At 49.2% G+C, this 22,500-nt stretch overlaps 1 protein-coding gene across 5 annotated transcripts in view; it reads left to right on the top strand.

The window, feature by feature from the left end:
* The window catches only part of LOC139416202 (VPS10 domain-containing receptor SorCS2-like), a 337,490-nt gene that overhangs the window by 277,341 nt on the left and 37,649 nt on the right, over positions 1 to 22,500 (top strand). For all 5 annotated transcript variants that reach the window (XM_071164599.1, XM_071164598.1, XM_071164596.1 and 2 more), the window contains exons 9-11: positions 12,756 to 12,935; positions 14,378 to 14,524; positions 18,274 to 18,376. In XM_071164599.1, the coding sequence (XP_071020700.1) occupies positions 12,756 to 12,935; positions 14,378 to 14,524; positions 18,274 to 18,376 (430 nt within the window). The remainder of the gene's footprint in view (positions 1 to 12,755; positions 12,936 to 14,377; positions 14,525 to 18,273; positions 18,377 to 22,500) is intronic.

Genomic DNA, 22,500 nt, shown 5'->3' with positions numbered 1-22,500 from the left:
CTGAGAAGGCCTCTGTAAAACGGAGGTACTCCCTCCCTAGAAATCTGGCTACTATCAACCAGAAATAAAGCCTTCTTTAAACCTAATCCTCCAACCCGCTGTAATACAAGACCTGCCACCCCTCTCCACACCACATTTTCCGGTCCATAAAGCAACCTTTGAATAAACTGAAACCGGAAAGCAGCAGCCCTACTAGCAAGATGTACAAGACCTTGTTCCCCCTCCTCTTTTGACAAATACAAAACACTTTGTGGAACCCAGTGATATTTATCCCAAAAGAAATCCGCAATAATTGCCTGTATCTTAGCCAGAAGGCCAGATGGTGGTTCTAAAACTGACAACCGATGCCACAGTGCAGAGGCAATCACATTGTTAACTATAATAGTGTGCCCCCTATATGACATACGAGATAGTAACCAACGCCATCTCCTCATCCTCCCTTCCACCATTTCAACCACCCCACTCCAATTTTTTTTCCATAGTCCCCTCATCTCCTAGGTACACTCCAAGATACTTAAAACCTCCCTTACACCATTCTAGCCCCCCTGGCAAAGCCATGATCCTTCCAGACCATTCTCCAATCTGTAAAGCACAACTCTTTTCCCAATTTACCTTTGCAGAGGATATTCCCCTAAAACGATCAACCATTAGACTCAAGCTATCCACCTCCGCTTGATTTTTCACTAACACAACTACATCATCAGCATAGGCTGAGAGACGAATAGGAGGAATATCCTCTGAAAAGTACACCCCTGCAATGCGACTTCTAATGCTATTTAGTAGTGGCTCTATAGCAATGGCATATAACATTCCTGACAAAGAACATCCCTGCCTAATACCTCTACACACTTTTTAAAAGGAGCACTCAAACCACCGTTAACTTTCAATACACTTTCAATGTCACCATATATCACCTTTATCATGGCAATAAAACCAGAGCTGAACCCAAACGCCTCAAACGTGTGCCATAAATATTGATGTTCAACTCGGTCAAATGCCTTTTCCTGATCAATTGAAATTAGACCAGCATCCAACCCAATAGCAGTAGAGACGTCCAAAAAATCACGAATCAGAGAAATGTTATCCCCTATCTGCCTGCCAGGAACACAGTAGGACTGATCCGTATGTATGATTTGCCCCATCACCTCCCTCAGCCTGTTGGACAAAGCCTTTGACAATATCTTATAATCAGTGCACAATAAAGCCACCGGCCTCCAGTTCTTCACCTCCCTCTGGTCACCCTTTTTGGGCAGTAGGGTGAGGACAGCCCTTCTGCAGCTTATTGGTAGTAACCCTCCGGTTAAACTATCATTAACTACTTCTAACCAATCCTCTCCCAACATAGCCCAAAAAGACTTAAAAAAGTCAACGGGAAGCCCATCAATGCCTGGTGCACTTCCATTTTCCATGCCTTTTAATGCAGTGTATAAATCCTGCAAAGACAATGGTTGCTCAAGCTCAACCTGAGCTTCTGCAGCCACCTTTGGGATCCCATCAAAGAACTGCTGTGTCACTGTTTTATCCTCTTTGTACTCACACTTGTAGAGCTCAGCATAGAACTCTACTGCCCTCTTTTTAATTTCACTAGGACTAGTGAGCTCTTGTCCAACAGCTGATTTGAGACAATGAATAATTTTTCTTAGTCCATTCTTTTTCTCTAAACCAAAGAAAAATTTGGATGAGGCATCCATTTCAGATATTCCCTGAAACGTACTTCTCACCAATGCCCCCTGTGCTCTGATACCCAGCAGGTCTGCCAATGCAGCTTTTCTCCTCTTGAGGGCCTGAGTATGGCCTCGATCTCCTGTGGTCTCAACCAACGTCATGAGTTCCACTATTTCAAACTCTAGGGCTTTCATTGATCTGGTGATATCCTTGGTGACATTCCTCGTGTATTGATTACAAAATTGTTGAATCTGGATTTTCCCTATATCCCACCACTGTTGAAGGGATACAAAACTAGCCTTTTTTTGAGACCTCTACCTCTCCCAGAAAAAACTGAAACAGTTCCTGAAATGAGCATCACTCAATAAAGTTATATTAAAATGGCAGTATGCGCTTTTGGGTTTTACATCATTAATGAACACCACCTCTGTTATTAAACAATGATCAGAAAATCCCACTGGGGTTATCACACTTGATTTACAGACCTGAGATTGATGCTCAAAAACATAAAACCTATCTAACCTGGCCATAGAGATGATGTTCTCCCTCACATGCGCCGAGGTGTACTGCCTTGTTCCTCCATGTTGACTCCGCCAAATATCACACAGTTCATGTGTTACAATGAGGCGTTTTAAAAAAAGTCCTTGAGGCTGTATGAGGTTCTTGGTGATTTCTATCTAAATCGCTAACTGTGCAGTTAAAATCCCCAGCAATAAATAAATAATCTTCTTTGTTGCATTTCTCAATGGTATTTGATAATGTCTCTAAAAAACATACCCTCTCAACTGTCACCACTGGGGCATATACATTTATCAGACACATAGTGATGTTTTCATACCTTGCTCTAACTTTTAATGACCTCCCCTCAACTACCTCTTCAACCTCATATGACAAAGGCAAAAACCCTTTTGAGAACAAAATAACCACACCCCCACTTTTTGAGTTTTTATGACTACACACCACTGTCCCCCCCACTCCTGTTGCCACATAACTTCATTTTCCAAATTACTATGCGTTTCTTGTAGAAAATGTATGTCACTTCCCTTTCCCCTAATTAACTCATACACCATGGCTCTTGTTTTTACCATCTCTTGCCCCATTTACGTTTAAAGAAGAAATCTTAAAACTGCTCATGGATGGAAAAAAAATAAAAATTACAGAGGAAGATACAGCCACCACATCTCTTTACAGAGTTAAAACTGCAACTGAACTCTTTCATTTTCTTTAGAATTTACATCACTTATCACTCTCGTGACCACTTTCTTGAGTCTAGCAATTTCAGGGCTTTTCAAACCTCCCCCTGTAATTTTTGACATCAGAAACTTTGCTGATTCAATAAACAAACAGCTGTGGTTGCTGAGCTTCTTGTTTTCCACTGTGAATTATTAAGAAGCTTTTGAAAGATGCAAAGAGTGAAGTTGGGAGTGAAGTGAAGTTGGGCCTCCTGGATTTATGGAGTTGTTAACAGCCTCTGCCGACCCTGTTTGTTTGTTAGTCTGAAGAGCTGCTAGACTGTGAAATGATAAGCGATCGTCGTCTCTTTCTCTTCCAGCCTCTGTTTCTCTTTCCTTCTCTCTCACTTCCTCCGTCTCTCTTTTGCACACTTCTTGCACCTCTTCTCCCACTCCCTCTCTTTTCTCCTTCTCTATCAACACCATCTGCAGCCCTGTATCTCGCTCAACTTCTTACTCTCTCAATATATTCCCCTCCTTTTTTCCCTCTTTTTATGTCTCTATGGTGACAGGCTTTGTGGGGAACCGTTTCTCTTCCAGTCTATGTTTCCTCTCTTTCCCTCACTTCCTCTCTCGCATGTCTTTCTCTCTCCTCGCACTTCTCCTCCTTTTTTTTGTGTGGTCTTTCCACCCGTCTCCACCCCGACGCGCTTTGGGGCGACCCCAGGAAGCCTCTGTGAATGTGCCTTGAAGCTCGTCTCTATGGGAGTGAATGGGAGAATACTGTCTGTTGTCTCTCTCTCTTTAGAAAGTCTGCTATGCTGTACTGCTATGTTGTACACAGTGACAGGTGCAGCAGAGTCTTATTCTCCCACAGAGACATCAGCCCACATGCTAACCGTTTGCGAGCGTTTCTCCGCTCAGTTATGGCCTGTCGCCAGTTGCGTTAAGTCCACAAATAAGCGGAGATGACATCCGTTTCCCTCTTCCCACTGTACGTAGGCAAATCGGTGTCCTCCGCTTCCCTTTCTGCGGATGATGCTAGCTCTTCCAGCAAGTGGCATTACACAGGGAATATAGCACAGTAGGTTGCTGCAAAGTAATCCTGTGCTTTTGGCGTAGGACTGCACACCTGAGCACATATCCGTGCTACTTTCAGCTGTCTGACTCGAGCTGCTCATCCACAGCAAATCCACATAGCTCCATAGAGGATTATTCACCGGGCTCAGAGTGGTGTTAAACAAGTGGGTGGATAGCTGCTGTGAATGTAGAAGTCTTCGGGACTTGAAGTTTACAGACTCCTCAGTGCCAACTCCTCAGGCTAAATACTCTGCAGGAGAGATCTGTCAACACAGAGCAGTGGTTTGCGTAGACTTCACCGATGCAGGAGAGATCTGTCAACACGGAGCACACACACCTACTCACAGGGAGTCACAGCAACAAACACACATTTGAGTACTTCATCGAGATCCATGCGGAGGGTACGAAGGGCATATGGTTGGACAGTCGCGCACGCACACACACACACACACACACACACACACACACAGTATACAGAGTGTGAGAGAGACAGACATCCCAATGCTGGAAACGGAGAGAATCAGCTAGGGAGAATGGTTTGCTGTTGTGTGTCTCATTATGTCTCTTTCTTGTTCTCTCTCTTTGTTTCTCTCTGTCTCTCTCTCCCGCCTAACACTGTAAGAGCATTTTGAAATAATACATTAATCTAAGTGTTAATCCTTTGCTGCAGTCTAACACACACACACACACACACACGCACGCACGCAAGCACGCACACACACACCATTGTTCAGGTTTGACTACCACACTAACTATTCTGAGCTAGCTACAGGTTGAGCCACCTTCACACAGCACAAAGTGTCATGGAGCACGACCAATACTGTGCACCCTATCCCTCTCTCCCACTCTCCCCCGCTGTCTGTATCCCTCCATCCCTCTCTCCCACTCTCACCCGCTGTCTGTATCCCTCTCTCCCTCTCTCCCACTCTCACCCGCTGTCTGTATCCCTCCATCCATCTCTCCCACTCTCACCCGCTGTCTGTATCCCTCTCTCCCTCTCTCCCACTCTCACCCGCTGTCTGTATCCCTCTCTCCCTCTCTCCCACTCTCACCCGCTGTCTGTATCCCTCCATCCCTCTCTCCCACTCTCACCCGCTGTCTGTATCCCTCTCTCCCTCTCTCCCACTCTCACCCGCTGTCTGTATCCCTCCATCCCTCTCTCCCACTCTCACCCGCTGTCTGTATCCCTCCATCCCTCTCTCCCACTCTCACCCGCTGTCTGTATCCCTCCATCCCTCTCTCCCACTCTCACCCGCTGTCTGTATCCTTCTCTCCCTCTCTCCCACTCTCACCCGCTGTCTGTATCCCTCCATCCCTCTCTCCCACTCTCACCCGCTGTCTGTATCCCTCTCTCCCTCTCTCCCACTCTCATCCGCTGTCTGTATCCCTCCATCCCTCTCTCCCACTCTCACCCGCTGTCTGTATCCCTCTCTCCCTCTCTCCCACTCTCACCCGCTGTCTGTATCCCTCCATCCATCTCTCCCACACTCACCCGCTGTCTGTATCCCTCTCTCCCTCTCTCCCACTCTCACCCGCTGTCTGTATCCCTCTCTCCCTCTCTCCCACTCTCACCCGCTGTCTGTATCCCTCCATCCCTCTCTCCCACTCTCACCCGCTGTCTGTATCCTTCTCTCCCTCTCTCCCACTCTCACCCGCTGTCTGTATCCCTCCATCCCTCTCTCCCACTCTCACCCGCTGTCTGTATCCCTCTCTCCCTCTCTCCCACTCTCACCTGCTGTCTGTATCCCTCCATCCCTCTCTCCCACTCTCACCCGCTGTCTGTATCCCTCCATCCCTCTCTCCCACTCTCACCCGCTGTCTGTATCCCTCTCTCCCTCTCTCCCACTCTCATCCGCTGTCTGTATCCCTCCATCCCTCTCTCCCACTCTCACCCGCTGTCTGTATCCCTCCATCCCTCTCTCCCACTCTCACCCGCTGTCTGTATCCCTCCATCCCTCTCTCCCACTCTCACCCGCTGTCTGTATCCCTCCATCCCTCTCTCCCACTCTCACCCGCTGTCTATATCCCTCCATCCCTCTCTCCCACTCTCACCCGCTGTCTGTATCCCTCCATCCCTCTCTCCCACTCTCACCCGCTGTCTGTATCCCTTTCTCCCTCTCTCCCACTCTCACCCGCTGTCTGTATCCCTCCATCCCTCTCTCCCACTCTCACCCGCTGTCTGTATCCCTCTCTCCCTCTCTCCCACTCTCCCCCGCTGTCTGTATCCCTCCATCCCTCTCTCCCACTCTCACCCGCTGTCTGTATCCCTCTCTCCCTCTCTCCCACGCTCACCCGCTGTCTGTATCCCTCCATCCCTCTCTCCCACTCTCACCCGCTGTCTGTATCCCTCTCTCCCTCTCTCCCACTCTCACCCGCTGTCTGTATCCCTCCATCCCTCTCTCCCACTCTCACCCGCTGTCTGTATCCCTCTCTCCCTCTCTCCCACTCTCACCCGCTGTCTGTATCCCTCTCTCCCTCTCTCCCACTCTCACCCGCTGTCTGTATCCCTCCATCCCTCTCTCCCACTCTCACCCGCTGTCTGTATCCCTCTCTCCCTCTCTCCCACTCTCACCCGCTGTCTGTATCCCTCCATCCCTCTCTCCCACTCTCACCCGCTGTCTGTATCCCTCCATCCCTCTCTCCCACTCTCACCCGCTGTCTGTATCCCTCCATCCCTCTCTCCCACTCTCACCCGCTGTCTGTATCCCTCCATCCCTCTCTCCCACTCTCACCCGCTGTCTGTATCCCTCTCTCCCTCTCTCCCACTCTCATCCGCTGTCTGTATCCCTCCATCCCTCTCTCCCACTCTCACCCGCTGTCTGTATCCCTCTCTCCCTCTCTCCCACTCTCACCCGCTGTCTGTATCCCTCCATCCATCTCTCCCTCTCTCACCCGCTGTCTGTATCCCTCCATCCCTCTCTCCCACTCTCACCCGCTGTCTGTATCCCTCTCTCCCTCTCTCCCACTCTCACCCGCTGTCTGTATCCCTCCATCCCTCTCTCCCACTCTCACCCACTGTCTGTATCCCTCCATCCCTCTCTCCCATTCTCACCCGCTGTCTGTATCCCTCCATCCCTCTCTCCCACTCTCACCCGCTGTCTGTATCCCTCCATCCCTCTCTCCCACTCTCACCCGCTGTCTGTATCCCTTTCTCCCTCTCTCCCACTCTCACCCTCTGTCTGTATCCCTCCATCCCTCTCTCCCACTCTCATCCGCTGTCTGTATCCATCCCTCTCTCCCACTCTCACCCGCTGTCTGTATCCCTCTCGCCCTCTCTCCCACTCTCACCCGCTGTCTGTATCCCTCCATCCATCTCTCCCACTCTCACCCGCTGTCTGTATCCCTCTCTCCCTCTCTCCCACTCTCACCCGCTGTCTGTATCCCTCACTCCCTCTCTCCCACTCTCACCCGCTGTCTGTATCCCTCCATCCCTCTCTCCCACTCTCACCCGCTGTCTGTATCCCTCTCTCCCTCTCTCCCACTCTCACCCGCTGTCTGTATCCCTCCATCCCTCTCTCCCACTCTCACCCGCTGTCTGTATCCCTCCATCCCTCTCTCCCACTCTCACCTGCTGTCTGTATCCCTCCATCCCTCTCTCCCACTCTCACCCGCTGTCTGTATCCCTCCATCCCTCTCTCCCACTCTCACCCGCTGTCTGTATCCCTCTCTCCCTCTCTCCCACTCTCATCCGCTGTCTGTATCCCTCCATCCCTCTCTCCCACTCTCACCCGCTGTCTGTATCCCTCTCTCCCTCTCTCCCACTCTCACCCGCTGTCTGTATCCCTCCATCCATCTCTCCCACTCTCACCCGCTGTCTGTATCCCTCTCTCCCTCTCTCCCACTCTCACCCGCTGTCTGTATCCCGCTCTCCCTCTCTCCCACTCTCACCCGCTGTCTGTATCCCTCCATCCCTCTCTCCCACTCTCACCCGCTGTCTGTATCCTTCTCTCCCTCTCTCCCACTCTCACCCGCTGTCTGTATCCCTCCATCCCTCTCTCCCACTCTCACCCGCTGTCTGTATCCCTCTCTCCCTCTCTCCCACTCTCACCCGCTGTCTGTATCCCTCCATCCCTCTCTCCCACTCTCACCCGCTGTCTGTATCCCTCCATACCTCTCTCCCACTCTCACCCGCTGTCTGTATCCCTCCATCCCTCTCTCCCACTCTCACCCGCTGTCTGTATCCCTCCATCCCTCTCTCCCACTCTCACCCGCTGTCTGTATCCCTCCATCCCTCTCTCCCACTCTCACCCGCTGTCTGTATCCTTCCATCCCTCTCTCCCACTCTCACCCGCTGTCTGTATCCCTCCATCCCTCTCTCCCACTCTCATCCGCTGTCTATATCCCTCCATCCCTCTCTCCCACTCTCACCCGCTGTCTGTATCCCTCCATCCCTCTCTCCCACTCTCACCCGCTGTCTGTATCCCTTTCTCCCTCTCTCCCACTCTCACCCTCTGTCTGTATCCCTCCATCCCTCTCTCCCACTCTCACCCGCTGTCTGTATCCCTCTCTCCCTCTCTCCCACTCTCCCCCGCTGTCTGTATCCCTCCATCCCTCTCTCCCACTCTCACCCGCTGTCTGTATCCCTCTCTCCCTCTCTCCCACTCTCACCCGCTGTCTGTATCCCTCCATCCCTCTCTCCCACTCTCACCCGCTGTCTGTATCCCTCTCTCCCTCTCTCCCACTCTCACCCGCTGTCTGTATCCCTCCATCCCTCTCTCCCACTCTCACCCGCTGTCTGTATCCCTCTCTCCCTCTCTCCCACTCTCACCCGCTGTCTGTATCCCTCTCTCCCTCTCTCCCACTCTCACCCGCTGTCTGTATCCCGCTCTCCCTCTCTCCCACTCTCACCCGCTGTCTGTATCCCTCCATCCCTCTCTCCCACTCTCACCCGCTGTCTGTATCCTTCTCTCCCTCTCTCCCACTCTCACCCGCTGTCTGTATCCCTCCATCCCTCTCTCCCACTCTCACCCGCTGTCTGCATCCCTCTCTCCCTCTCTCCCACTCTCACCCGCTGTCTGTATCCCTCCATCCCTCTCTCCCACTCTCACCCGCTGTCTGTATCCCTCCATACCTCTCTCCCACTCTCACCCGCTGTCTGTATCCCTCCATCCCTCTCTCCCACTCTCACCCGCTGTCTGTATCCCTCCATCCCTCTCTCCCACTCTCACCCGCTGTCTGTATCCCTCCATCCCTCTCTCCCACTCTCACCCGCTGTCTGTATCCTTCCATCCCTCTCTCCCACTCTCACCCGCTGTCTGTATCCCTCCATCCCTCTCTCCCACTCTCACCCGCTGTCTATATCCCTCCATCCCTCTCTCCCACTCTCACCCGCTGTCTGTATCCCTCCATCCCTCTCTCCCACTCTCACCCGCTGTCTGTATCCCTTTCTCCCTCTCTCCCACTCTCACCCTCTGTCTGTATCCCTCCATCCCTCTCTCCCACTCTCACCCGCTGTCTGTATCCCTCTCTCCCTCTCTCCCACTCTCCCCCGCTGTCTGTATCCCTCCATCCCTCTCTCCCACTCTCACCCGCTGTCTGTATCCCTCTCTCCCTCTCTCCCACTCTCACCCGCTGTCTGTATCCCTCCATCCCTCTCTCCCACTCTCACCCGCTGTCTGTATCCCTCTCTCCCTCTCTCCCACTCTCACCCGCTGTCTGTATCCCTCCATCCCTCTCTCCCACTCTCACCCGCTGTCTGTATCCCTCTCTCCCTCTCTCCCACTCTCACCCGCTGTCTCTATCCCTCTCTCCATCTCTCCCACTCTCACCCGCTGTCTGTATCCCTCCATCCCTCTCTCCCACTCTCACCCGCTGTCTGTATCCCTCTCTCCCTCTCTCCCACTCTCACCCGCTGTCTGTATCCCTCTCTCCCTCTCTCCCACTCTCACCCGCTGTCTGTATCCCTCCATCCCTCTCTCCCACTCTCACCCGCTGTCTGTATCCCTCCATCCCTCTCTCCCACTCTCACCCGCTGTCTGTATCCTTCTCTCCCTCTCTCCCACTCTCACCCGCTGTCTGTATCCCTCCATCCCTCTCTCCCACTCTCACCCGCTGTCTGTATCCCTCTCTCCCTCTCTCCCACTCTCACCCGCTGTCTGTATCCCTCTCTCCCTCTCTCCCACTCTCACCCGCTGTCTGTATCCCTCCATCCCTCTCTCCCACTCTCACCCGCTGTCTGTATCCCTCCATCCCTCTCTCCCACTCTCACCCGCTGTCTGTATCCCTCCATCCCTCTCTCCCACTCTCACCCGCTGTCTGTATCCCTCCATCCCTCTCTCCCACTCTCACCCGCTGTCTGTATCCCTCCATCCCTCTCTCCCACTCTCACCCGCTGTCTGTATCCCTCCATCCCTCTCTCCCACTCTCACCCGCTGTCTATATCCCTCCATCCCTCTCTCCCACTCTCGCCCGCTGTCTGTATCCCTCCATCCCTCTCTCCCACTCTCACCCGCTGTCTGTATCCCTCCCTCCCTCTCTCCCACTCTCACCCGCTGTCTGTATCCCTCCATCCCTCTCTCCCACTCTCACCCGCTGTCTATATCCCTCCATCCCTCTCTCCCACTCTCACCCGCTGTCTGTATCCCTCCATCCCTCTCTCCCACTCTCACCCGCTGTCTGTATCCCTTTCTCCCTCTCTCCCACTCTCACCCTCTGTCTGTATCCCTCCATCCCTCTCTCCCACTCTCACCCGCTGTCTGTATCCCTCTCTCCCTCTCTCCCACTCTCCCCCGCTGTCTGTATCCCTCCATCCCTCTCTCCCACTCTCACCCGCTGTCTGTATCCCTCTCTCCCTCTCTCCCACTCTCACCCGCTGTCTGTATCCCTCCATCCCTCTCTCCCACTCTCACCCGCTGTCTGTATCCCTCTCTCCCTCTCTCCCACTCTCACCCGCTGTCTGTATCCCTCCATCCCTCTCTCCCACTCTCACCCGCTGTCTGTATCCCTCTCTCCCTCTCTCCCACTCTCACCCGCTGTCTCTATCCCTCTCTCCATCTCTCCCACTCTCACCCGCTGTCTGTATCCCTCCATCCCTCTCTCCCACTCTCACCCGCTGTCTGTATCCCTCTCTCCCTCTCTCCCACTCTCACCCGCTGTCTGTATCCCTCTCTCCCTCTCTCCCACTCTCACCCGCTGTCTGTATCCCTCCATCCCTCTCTCCCACTCTCACCCGCTGTCTGTATCCCTCCATCCCTCTCTCCCACTCTCACCCGCTGTCTGTATCCTTCTCTCCCTCTCTCCCACTCTCACCCGCTGTCTGTATCCCTCCATCCCTCTCTCCCACTCTCACCCGCTGTCTGTATCCCTCTCTCCCTCTCTCCCACTCTCACCCGCTGTCTGTATCCCTCTCTCCCTCTCTCCCACTCTCACCCGCTGTCTGTATCCCTCCATCCCTCTCTCCCACTCTCACCCGCTGTCTGTATCCCTCCATCCCTCTCTCCCACTCTCACCCGCTGTCTGTATCCCTCCATCCCTCTCTCCCACTCTCACCCGCTGTCTGTATCCCTCCATCCCTCTCTCCCACTCTCACCCGCTGTCTGTATCCCTCCATCCCTCTCTCCCACTCTCACCCGCTGTCTGTATCCCTCCATCCCTCTCTCCCACTCTCACCCGCTGTCTATATCCCTCCATCCCTCTCTCCCACTCTCGCCCGCTGTCTGTATCCCTCTCTCCCTCTCTCCCACTCTCACCCGCTGTCTGTATCCCTCTCTCCCTCTCTCCCACTCTCACCCGCTGTCTGTATCCCTCCATCCCTCTCTCCCACTCTCACCCGCTGTCTGTATCCCTCCATCCCTCTGTCTCTCTTTCCCCCCTCTACTTTACTATTGATGAATGAAATTCTGCCCGGTTAGGCGTCTTATGTGGTGGCTGAGTGTTCGCCTAATTTTACCGTGACCCAGATATGTTTTACCGCAAAGAAAAACATGCCAGCTATCGTTAACCAGTGCTTCCACTTTAACAGTGCTAGAAGACAAAAACCAAGCAATACGTCCGCAGTCAAGGACTTTGTAGGGACGTTGTGCACTAGTTCTATGCAGTAGCTTGCAGGTTCAGACCCATACATCAGCATTCAAGACATATTGGGCCGGTTTCCCGACCTAGGCCAGAATTTTAAAGCATGCTGAATGGAGATTCCCAGTTGAAAGTGCTTTTTAGTCCACAGCTAGGCTAAAAATGTGTCTGGACTGTCAATGTGTCGAGGGTTCTGGAGCACTCTTCACCGCTCACTTCTCCTGAAGTCTGACGTCTGCATCGCCTCTCTGTCTCTAATGTCATGTTAATGTAATCAGAGAGTCTCACAGGGAACGCCGACTCAGGCTCTGGAGTCTGTACCTCAGCCACTCTGTTTCTAACATCTGCAGAAGAGTAGGAGCCCCTCGCAAGTTATGAGTGGAAAACCTGGGTTTTTGTGAACAGCCCGAAAGTGTTCTATTACTCCTGTTTGTTCTCCTGCCACCGTTGATACAATATGCAGAGAATGAGAAGAATCACAACTTTCTTGTTGTTTCTCTCTCTCTCTCTCTCTCTCTCTCTCTCTCTCTCTCTCTCTCTCTCTCTCTCTCTCTCTCGCTCTGTCTCTCTCTCTCTCTCTCTCCCTCTCTCCGTCGCTCTGTCTCTCTCTCTCTCTCTCTCTCTCTCTCTCTCCCTCTCTCCGTCGCTCTGTCTCTCTCGCTCTGTCTGTCTCTGTCTGTCTCTGTCTCTCGCTCTCTCTCCTCCCCTTTACTTTATGAAAAGACTGACGCCATTTCGAAGCTGTTGACGTAACTCCTATTCTCCTTCCCTCTCCCACCCTCGTCATACCACCTCCTCTCCCCTCCCCCCATCAACCCCTCTCCCCAGGACGTCCACATAGTGAGTACGGACGAGAGCCAGGTGTTCCTGGCCCTGCAGGAGTGGTACCAGACAGACACCTACAACCTGTACCAGTCGGACCCGCAGGGCGTCTACTACTCCGTCGTGCTGGAGAACGTCCGCAGCGCCAAGCAGCCGGAGGAGAGCGCCCTTATAGACATACTGGAGGTGAGTCCTCTTTGGCTCTGTTGGCAGGAGTGATTGCAATGCCAAAAATTAGCAATGCCAAGGTCGTGGGTTCGATTCCCGCTACTAAATCTGATCTACTAAAATTGATGTACCACTGCAAGTCATTTTGGAAAGAAGTGTCTACTAAATGGCAGAGCACCCTGCCCCCTAGCTATAGGACAGTGTTATTACACCTTGACCAATGAGCGTGGTAGATGTGTGGTATGTTTCCCTCAAAAACCTTAACCTTGTGTGCTTCGGTGTGAGTCGTCACACACCTGCTTTAAGGCGTTGTAATTTTATTCACTCATCTTGCTGCAAAACAAATGTGTATGGCTCATTTCCGTAGCGTTGTTCCCACTCACTCAACTTCCATCGTTGCTAGTCATTGCCAAGGTAACAGTGGGTAGGTGGTCTCACCTCCATGTCAGCGGAGAGCGGTGTCTGGAACGCCTGTGGCCTTGAGTGGGTCTTAAAATGGCACTGGATCCTGCGTGCCTTCTAGACAGACAGCTTGCGTTGAAACACACAACATGAATGCATTAGAATGCCGTGCATTCAATAAGGAGGGTTCCACTATTTTTCCTGCCTCCCCCAATTGGGTTTTGAAGCAGTTTTCCGTTGTGTGATTGTAAGCAGTATACACACTCCTTTTGATGTAAAAAAATAAATAATCCCACATGGGTGAGATATGTCGTTTTCACTTTCCATATTTTATTAGTTGTTTTTGGTTAAGCCATCATTCATTGGGTTTGTTTTGACAAGGTCTCCCGGCGGAGGGAAGTCAAACAGAGCGAGGGAAGAGTAAAGGAAGAGAGGAGGAAGTGTTAGAGGAGGAGAGGCAGTGGCCCGTGGAGTTGAGGGCCAGCACTGCAGAACTCATTTCCTCTCCTCCTTTCCTCTCCTCTCGCACCTCTAGCCCCGGGCCACACTGTCATCACAGAGAGAGAGAGATGGAGAAAGAGAGGTAAAAGAGACAGAGCGAGGGACATAGGAGAGAGAGCTGCATAAGCTAGCCCTCTTCATTTGAGAGAGAGAGAGAGAGAGAGAGAGAGAGAGAGAGAGAGAGAGAGAGAGAGAGAGAGAGAGAGAGAGAGAGACCCAGACAGATAAGAGTATTGCAGAGAGAGAGCAAGAGAAAGTTCGAAAGAGACATGTTGTTTAATTCCCTCTTCCCCTTACCTAGACTCTCTTGACAGGCCGGCCAGAATTCTGACCCAGAATCAGCAGCAGTTACATTATAGATAGGTGTGTCTGGAGATACCTGCTCTTTTGGAGTGTCTCTGTGTGGTTCTGTCTCCAACAGTCTGATCTCTGAACAGTCTTCTGTAACAAGCCTGTGCTTTTAATAAATAGCTAGGACCCATACAAACAGATCCCACATCAGTATTAAACCTTCCCATAATATCATAACTGAGACGTTTGTTGTAATTTGTTTCCAGGTCCGCGGGGTCAAAGGCGTCTTCTTGGCCAATCAGAAGGTGGATGGCAAAGTGACGACTCTCATCACCTATAACAAAGGCCGAGACTGGGAACCCCTTGCCCCGCCTACCACTGACATGAACGGCAAGCCAGTCACCTGCCAATCAGTAAGGAACCCATGCACTACCTACATACATTATACCAGACCTGCACTACCTACATACATTATACCAGACCTGCACTACCTACATACATTATACCAGACCTGCACTACCTACATACATTACACCAGACCTGCACTACCTACATACATTATACCAGACCTGTACTACCTACATACATTATACCAGACCTGCACTACCTACAAACATTATACCAGACCTGCACTACCTACATACATTATACCAGACCTGCACTACCTACATACATTATACCAGACCTGCACTACCTACATACATTATACCAGACCTGCACTACCTACATACATTTTATTCAGAGTGATATACAGGAGCAATTAGGATTAAGTGCCTTGCTCAAAATCAGCAGATTTTTTACCATGTCGGCTCGGAGATTCAAAGCAGCGACCTTTCGGTTACTCGTCCAGCGCTCTTAACTGCTAGACTTCCTGCCATCCGCACATACAGCAACTTTCACCAATCCAGTCCATAGGCCTACATATAAGGGATTACTTCTAGGATGGAAGGAAAGAAGGATGCAGTTTTGAAGCATTGGAACAGTCTTTGCAGGGCTCATACGAAGTCATACGAAGTACGCCTATAGCCATGTAACACAGACAGAGAGAGAGAGCCCACTTTTCAAATTGAACCATCACTCAACCTGACAGAGTTCCACATAGACAGAGATATCATCTTCACGTGTTGGGAACAGGGAGTCATAAAGACAGGCACCAAGCCAGGGAATGAGACACTGACAGACTGACACACACACACAGACATGTCTGTTTCCCCATATCTCACCATCACGACCGCCTATAACACAAATCGGCCATTTTAGAACACCCATGTCTCAGAGCGACCACGACCCCCATACCACCGTCCTTGTTTATCCACGCCCCGGCCCCGGCCGTTGCGCTGAAACCAGGTTACAGACAGCTTTATATCTCCTAACAACAACACTGTCACCCCACGGTGTCGCCAAGATGTCACAAGTTGTGTAACGCGAACAATGCTACGACTATACCTTCATGACCTGTCACAAAGCACGCTAGAAGAGTAATGGCCATTGAATAGAAGGATGGCGGTTTGTAAATGACTATTAAAAGAATCCATGTACCTTAGATTAATGTGGGTAATCTTTGTTTAATCTACTGCCTAATAGCGCAGCAAAGTCCTTTTAAATTGCTTCTTTTTTTTCCGTAAGTGATTTACTGTTTAGCGTTGCAAGGGCCAGATACAAGCGATTTGACTCAGTGCAGGTGCAACGTGATACCATCTGTACTGGGGCTAGGCTAGCCAGGGCAGCTAATGTTTTACTGACATGGGAAGAGTGTAGGCTTAATGAAAGAGAGAGAGAGAGAGAGAGAGAGAGAGAGAGCGAGAGAGAGAGAGAGAGAGAGAGACCCACCTTTAAAATGGGCAGTCTTTGTCTTTGTTAGTTTAACTTTAAAAACTGCCCTAACGCCATTGTCGTTATACTGCCATGAGAGTTTTAAAGTTCCTTGACGACTAATGAGGGAGGCATGAAAGGTGGCTTTGAAAGATGGTTCTTGTTGACGGGACTGCACGGTGCTTTAGGGAGGCACTTAACCCCGTGTGTACAGCCGGAGTCATAGCAACAGGGTTAACGAGGAGAGACAGCATCACGCTAACATACAGGGCCATCTAATGCAGAGTCGTGAATAAATAACAACAGAGAGAGGAGAGGAAGACGGGAAGAAGAGGGGAAAGTGGAGAGAAAGGCTTAAGATTGACACACAAAGAGCGGTGTGAGTCACTCAGTAAAAACACTAAACACACACACTTTGTCCCCTCAGTCACTCTCCACTCAGATGGATGTCAACACACACACTCGCATGTCACGAACACACCCCCACCCGCACACACCACGTAACACAGTCCTTGACCAATATACAGTACCAGTCAAAAGTTTGGACACACCTACTCATTCAAGGGTTTTTATAGTGTATAATAGAATAATAGTGAAGACATCAGAACTATGAAATAACACACATGGAATCATGTAGTAACCCCAAAATATATTTTAGATATTAGATTCCTCAAAGTAGCCACCCTTTGCCTTGATGACAGCGTTGCACACGCTTGGCATTCTCTCAACCAGGTTCATGAGGTAGTCACCTGGAATGCATTTAAATTAACAGGTGTGCCTTGTTAAAATTGTATTTGTGTAATTTCTTTCCTTTTTAATGTATTTGAACCAATCAGTTGTGTTGTGACAAGGTAGGGGTGGTATACAGAAGATAGACATATTTGGTAAAAGACCAAGTCCATATTATGGCAAGAACAGCTCAAATAGGCAAAGAGAAACAACAGTCCATCATTACGTTAAGACATGAATGTGGTAAATGTTAGAAAGTTTGAAAGTTTCTTCAAAGGCAGTCGCAAAAACCATCAAGCGCTATGATGAAACTGGCTCTCATGAGGACCGCCACAGGAAAGGAAGACCCAGTTACCTCTACTGCAGAGGATAAGTTCATTAGAGTTTAGAGTTAACTGCACCTCAGAAATTGCAGCCCAAATAAAAGCTTCACAGAGTTCAAGTAACAGACACATCTCAACATCAACTGTTCAAAGGAGACTTTGAACAGGCCTTCATGGTTGAATTGCTGCAAAGAAACCACTACTAAAGGACACCAATAAGAAGAAGAGACTTGCTTGGGCCAAGAAACACGAACAATGGCCATTCAACCGGTGGAAATCTGTCCTTTGGTCTGATGAGTCCAAATTTCCAACCGCCGTGTCTTTGTGAGATGCAGAGTAGGTGAACGGATGATCTCCGCATATGTGGTTTCCACCATGAAGCATGGAGGAGGATGGTTTGGGGGTGCTTTGCTGGTGACACTGTCTGCGATACGCCATCCCATCTGGTTTGGGCTTAGTGGGACAATCATTTGTTTTTCAACAGCACAATAACCAAAAAACGCACCTCCAGACTGTGTGAGGGCTATTTGACCGAGGAGAGTGATGGACTGCTGCATCAGATGACCTGGCCTCCACAATCACCTGACCTCAAACCAATCGAGATGGTTTGGGAGGAGTTGGACTGCAGAGTGAAGTAAAATCAGCCAACAAGTGCTCAGCATATGTAGGAACTCTTCAAGACTGATGGAAAAGCATTCCTCGTGAAGCTGGTTGAGAGAATGCCAAGAGTGTGCAAAGCTGTCATCAAGGCAAAGGGTGGCTACTTTGAAAAATCTCAAATCTCAAATATATTTTGATTTGTTTGAAACTTTTTTGGTTACTTCTGTCTTATTTCATAGTTTTGATGTCTTCACTATTATTCTACAATGTAGAAACTAGTAAAAATAAAGAAATATCCTTCAATGAGTAGTTGTGTCCAAACGTTTGACTATGTCAAAAAAGTCCCTTAATGTACTGTAATGGTCCTACTCCCTAAATGTCCCAATACAAATTCACCCAGGTTTTGTCTCTCCCCGGGGGATTTGGTTTGCTTAACAAACATTACAGGAACTGCTGCGACTCTGAGGATTAGTCTAATATGCTTCAGTGTTGAGCAAACTGACATGGGAGGGAGAGCGAGAGAGGGAGAGCGAGGGAGCGGGAGAGAGAGAGAGAGAGAGAGGGAGAGATCTGGGATGATATGGCTGGGTTACACACATGGCCACCTAAACAGTAACAAACTCCAACAGACACACGGGACTTACAGTTCCCAAAACGTCCTTTAATGTTCCATAAACTCTCTCTGTCCCGTCTTCTAGCCTGACTGTCACCTCCACCTCCACCTGCGCTGGGCTGACAACCCTTACGTATCAGGGACCGTCCACACCAAAGACTCCGCCCCCGGACTCATCATGGGTGCAGGTGAGTAACCGCGCCAACCGCCGCCCAGTTACATCATTACTGAAGTGGCCATGGCTACCTGGTTGTTTAGCTTTACATATTATTATCTGAATGTGACACTGTAATAGCTTCTGTCTAGGGTCACTAACACTAGGACCCCCTCACAGTTTGCTAGTGAACAGGCTCTGGCTAGGCCTTTTAGCCTAAGTAAGGTTTAGCCTACTTGTTGTAGTTCTAGGGATTACAGCCCCATTATAGGAAGGCAGCTCTGAGCCTGTTGTTTTGCCAGCTCTATGTGTTGTAGTACAATGGAGCCCTCAGGCAGGCAGTGGGGCCCCTAAACAAGGCTGGACATAATGAAGGCTTACATCAGGCAGACAGTGGGGCCCCTAAACAAGGCTGGGCATAATGCATGCTTACGTCAGGCAGACAGTGGGGCCCCTAAACAGGGCTGGACATAATGCATGCTTACGTCAGGCAGACACAGTGAGGGAGAACTAGTCGTGGTGCTATGTGTGTGTTCCGCGGTTCATCAAGCACACTATCCACCAAAATGTTCCCGGAGTGCTCTATTTTTGACAAACCCACAGTATCTGGATTTAAAACATCCCACTCCTCTAGACAACCTGGATTTACCCCAGAAAGGCAGTGGGTTAGAGGAATGGAGGATACAAAGTACTTCAACCCCAGAGAAGAGTTCCCTCAGTCATTGCTGCTTTTATCTATTGAATATTTGGCATTTCTGTGTGGGCACCCCTGGAGGAAACCTAAAATAGGGGTCTGTAGGGAAGGGGATAAGTGGGCTGCCTCATTTCCTGAGTGAGTACGAGATGCCTCGCCATTCCTTGCATCCCCCCCTCCTCTCTTCCCTTATTCCCACTGTTAAGAACGAGAGGAAAATTACCCTCCATCTGAAATGATTTGTCGGCGCAGGAGGCTTTGATCCAACAGATCACCCCCTCCTCCCTAATTTTGACTTCTTCACTCTCTTTTTTATCAAAATGAGACAGTTGGAAGAGCATTTTCGTTCTCGACGCTGTGTTCAAAGGGAGAGCATGAATAGCCTGGAGATCCCTGTGCTCTTACAAAAAAGGGTTCCAAAAGAGTTCTTTGGCTGTCCCCATAAGAGAACCCTTTTTTGGTTACAGGTAGAAACGGGTTTAACCTGGAGCCAAAAGGGTTCTACCTGGAAACAATAAGGTTTCTTCAAAGAGTTATCCTATGGGGACAGCCAATGAATCCTTTTAGGTTTTAGAAATCACCTTTTTTTTGAAGTGCTGTGACTAGGGCTGTTACGTGACCGTATTACCGCCACACATCGGCGGTCACGAGTCATGATGGCAGTCATATTCCATGTGACCGCTTAGTCATGGTAATTGGGCCTACCTGGTAATCCGCACTCTATTGTCCCTCTAATCACTCTGACATCAACACTTCATGAGAGCCTATGAGCTCATGTTGCGCAACATTTCTATAGACTATGCAATTGTGTGAGAAAACAGAGTGATGGCCTCTATTAAAAAGAGGTGGATCCCATCAGCTTTCTGTAGACTATGCCTACTATATTTATTTCTCAACCTTCCTAATATTTAGCACATTGCTTCTCTTTAAAACAGGAGTATAGCCTACCTGGCTGGCATGAAAATGAACCACGGGAAAAGCGTCCTATATGATAATGGTCCATTCTTAATCAAAATAAATTTCACAAATATATTTTTTATTATTTTTAAAGACAAGATTAGATCAAGAATAGTGTGATGGGTGAGAATATTAGACTATCACTTGTGAATGATATATTATCACTTGTGAATGATATATTATCACTTGTGAATGATGACCAGCTTATTAAGGCAAACAGCGCATGTTTTTGTTTGCGACTTTTTGAAATCAGAGTCGCACATATAAGTTTATATCACAACTAAAGTGGCCAAATAGCTTCTTAAAATAAAGCAGATTTTTTTTTGCAGTACAACAGTAATAATAATAAAAGCATTACATGCATAATCGCATTTGTGGTCACTTTTGAGAATGGTGTTTTCCTGCTAATGGAAGATTTGCGCTTACAGCCTACTGCCATAGTAGTTTATCTACATTTTAAGCTGTCGCATCCCACAACTGTCCCGGACTATGTTTGGGATATTTATTTATTGCACAGAATATAATAAGTCAACTGTTGTACTATGGGGGATAGTAGATTGACATAGGCTAGTACTCATCTTGTTGGCTGATGAGAAGTAAATGTGGACAGTTCTTCCAATATCTTCAATATGCGCCTCGGAATTGGATAAGGACGCGCGCAGTTGCATCCCTGATGTGTCCGTCTTCACTTGTAGCCTGTGAGAAAGACCCGATCACGTGACTGAGAGCCATGTGGGTGAGAGGTGCCTCGGCACGCAGCGGGGAGAAGGGAATTATATGTATTATATTCAGCCCAAGGGCACATCGGCCACTGGCCGCAAAAGGCATGGATTTTTTTAGGGGGATTATGTCCACACAAAGGGGATGCAGCCGGGAAATTCAAGGTATTAAGTGAGTCAGCCATCAAGATATCTTATTTATTTTTGTAGGTGTTTTCTTAAAACTGCCTTGTTGGTGTAACGGATCCCTCTAAAACTTTCATTGCGCACACCTGGCCCCTTTTCCCACTTTGGGGATTGTATTTGTATATAGGTGCCCTTTGGTTTCCATTGGGCGGTCGATTATTGTTACAATGTCCGTTGGTGCGTGTGAGTACCTGTGCTGTGTGTTTAGGCTTTCGTGCCCTTGTGGATTGGGCAGATGATTACGGGTCTCGTCCCGCGTGATAATCATTGTGCCCATGTGTTATTTATTCAAGGTACTCTTCCCTCTTTTGTTTTGGGTTTCTACCCTGTGTTTTGTTACGTGTTTGTTTGGTCTTCGTCCCCGTGCCTTTACACGGCACGCCGTAATGTGGGCTTAATAAAAACCCATATTACGCATTCCTGCGCCTGTCTCCCGAATCATTCATACCTACATGACAGTTGGTTAAGGGCTTGTAAGTAAGCATTTCACTGTAAGGTCTACCTACACCTGTTGTATTCGGCGCATGTGACGAACACAATTTGATTTGACTTGTCAACTTGCGAATGTGAGACGAAGCAGAGCTCACGCCTTTCATGCTACTTTTTTCAAATCATCATTAGAGTTGCATCATGCAGCCTTAGAATGTATTAAAAATCAAAACAGATAGCCCAGCATTTCTAAAGTTACATAAATAACTCTAAATGAAGCATATACAGTGCCTTGCGAAAGTATTCGGCCCCCTTGAACTTTGCGACCTTTTGCCACATTTCAGGCTTCAAACATAAAGATATAAAACTGTATTTTTTTGTGAAGAATCAACAACAAGTGGGACACAATCATGAAGTGGAACGACATTTATTGGATATTTCAAACTTTTTTAACAAATCAAAAACTGAAAAATTGGGCGTGCAAAATTATTCAGCCCCCTTAAGTTAATACTTTGTAGGGCCACCTTTTGCTGCGATTACAGCTGTAAGTCGCTTGGGGTATGTCTCTATCAGTTTTGCACATCGAGAGACTGACATTTTTTCCCATTCCTCCTTGCAAAACAGCTCGAGCTCAGTGAGGTTGGATGGAGAGCATTTGTGAACAGCAGTTTTCAGTTCTTTCCACAGATTCGCAATTGGATTCAGGTCTGGACTTTGACTTGGCCATTCTAACACCTGGATATGTTTATTTTTGAACCATTCCATTGTAGATTTTGCTTTATGTTTTGGATCATTGTCTTGTTGGAAGACAAATCTCCGTCCCAGTCTCAGGTCTTTTGCAGACTCCATCAGGTTTTCTTCCAGAATGGTCCTGTATTTGGCTCCATCCATCTTCCCATCAATTTTAACCATCTTCCCTGTCCCTGCTGAAGAAAAGCAGGCCCAAACCATGATGCTGCCACCACCATGTTTGACAGTGGGGATGGTGTGTTCAGCTGTGTTGCTTTTACGCCAAACATAACGTTTTGCATTGTTGCCAAAAAGTTACATTTTGGTTTCATCTGACCAGAGCACCTTCTTCCACATGTTTGGTGTGTCTCCCAGGTGGCTTGTGGCAAACTTTAAACAACACTTTTTATGGATATCTTTAAGAAATGGCTTTCTTCTTGCCAC

This window comes from Oncorhynchus clarkii, chromosome 9 (assembly GCF_045791955.1).
Source record: "Oncorhynchus clarkii lewisi isolate Uvic-CL-2024 chromosome 9, UVic_Ocla_1.0, whole genome shotgun sequence".
Taxonomy (NCBI): Eukaryota; Metazoa; Chordata; class Actinopteri; order Salmoniformes; family Salmonidae; genus Oncorhynchus; species Oncorhynchus clarkii.
Note: the sequence above shows the minus strand (reverse complement) of the source record. Positions and strands in the feature narration are given on the sequence as shown.